This window comes from Penaeus monodon, chromosome 25, assembly GCF_015228065.2.
Source record: "Penaeus monodon isolate SGIC_2016 chromosome 25, NSTDA_Pmon_1, whole genome shotgun sequence".
NCBI lineage: Eukaryota > Metazoa > Arthropoda > Malacostraca > Decapoda > Penaeidae > Penaeus > Penaeus monodon.
This window is the reverse complement of record NC_051410.1, coordinates 21,095,538-21,096,387: the sequence shown is the minus strand read 5'-3', so window position 1 is coordinate 21,096,387 and position 850 is coordinate 21,095,538. Positions and strand designations below refer to the sequence as shown.

At 39.6% G+C, this 850-nt stretch overlaps 1 protein-coding gene across 1 annotated transcript in view; it reads right to left on the bottom strand.

The window, feature by feature from the left end:
• LOC119589348 (organic cation transporter protein-like) overlaps positions 1-850 on the bottom strand; it is a gene marked incomplete in the record, with an annotated part of 79,660 nt that overhangs the window by 26,902 nt on the left and 51,908 nt on the right. Inside the window, 2 exon segments of the mRNA XM_037937968.1 lie at positions 89-143; positions 146-242. Coding sequence (XP_037793896.1) covers positions 89-143; positions 146-242 — 152 coding nt within the window.

Here is an 850-nt window from a genome sequence, read left to right as displayed (position 1 = left end):
CACCAAAAATGACACCCATTTGCTGCTACTTTTTCATTTTTACAAAAGATAATTACACCGTGTCCAATTTAAAACGCTTTTATCTTACCTTTGCTTCCTTGGCCCTGCTGTGGATGCCTCCAGACTGGCCACGGTGTCCAGCATGGTGCCGTGCGGGTCTCTGGCAGCCAGAACGTGGTCACGCTGGCCACAAAGGCTGCCACGCCGAACACAAACAGTGGCACCCATGACTTGATGGGGCCCTTCGAACAACAGGTAAAATAAAAAATGGATATAAAACACAAAAATAATGACAACGGACATGGAATACAATTGTCGTTAGTGTACATTTCAATAAAAAAAAAAAACAGCATTTATTCTTTCATTTCATCTGAGACATTTCCATGATACATTGTTGCATGGAAATGTGGCCAGTATTATAAACAATCCACTAAAACAAGCAATCTCCTTGATTAGGCACTCGCGAAAAGACCAAGAAATATCGCCACACGCTAGCCAGGGGGATCTTCAGTTGGCTCCCTAAGTGATGAGAACCCTTTAGTAAGGTCTACACGAGCTTTTTAATTTGTAGAAGTATTTTCGGTATTAAAATGGATATCCTATTATCTGTTTGAAAAATAACACAAAATATGACTGATTTTCTATGTATTTTTTCTATAATTTTCTTTACTTGCTATTTGCCACTGACATGTCATATATGGAAAATGTCTTTGAATTAGTCTATCTCCAACCATATATTAGTCACACTCCACCAAAGAGGTCATTAGTTTGCCAGCGCTGACTGAATTGCGTGAAAAGTTGATGATGCAGTGCAGTGAAATTATAAGGGCAAATTAGCCAGGAACCAGCG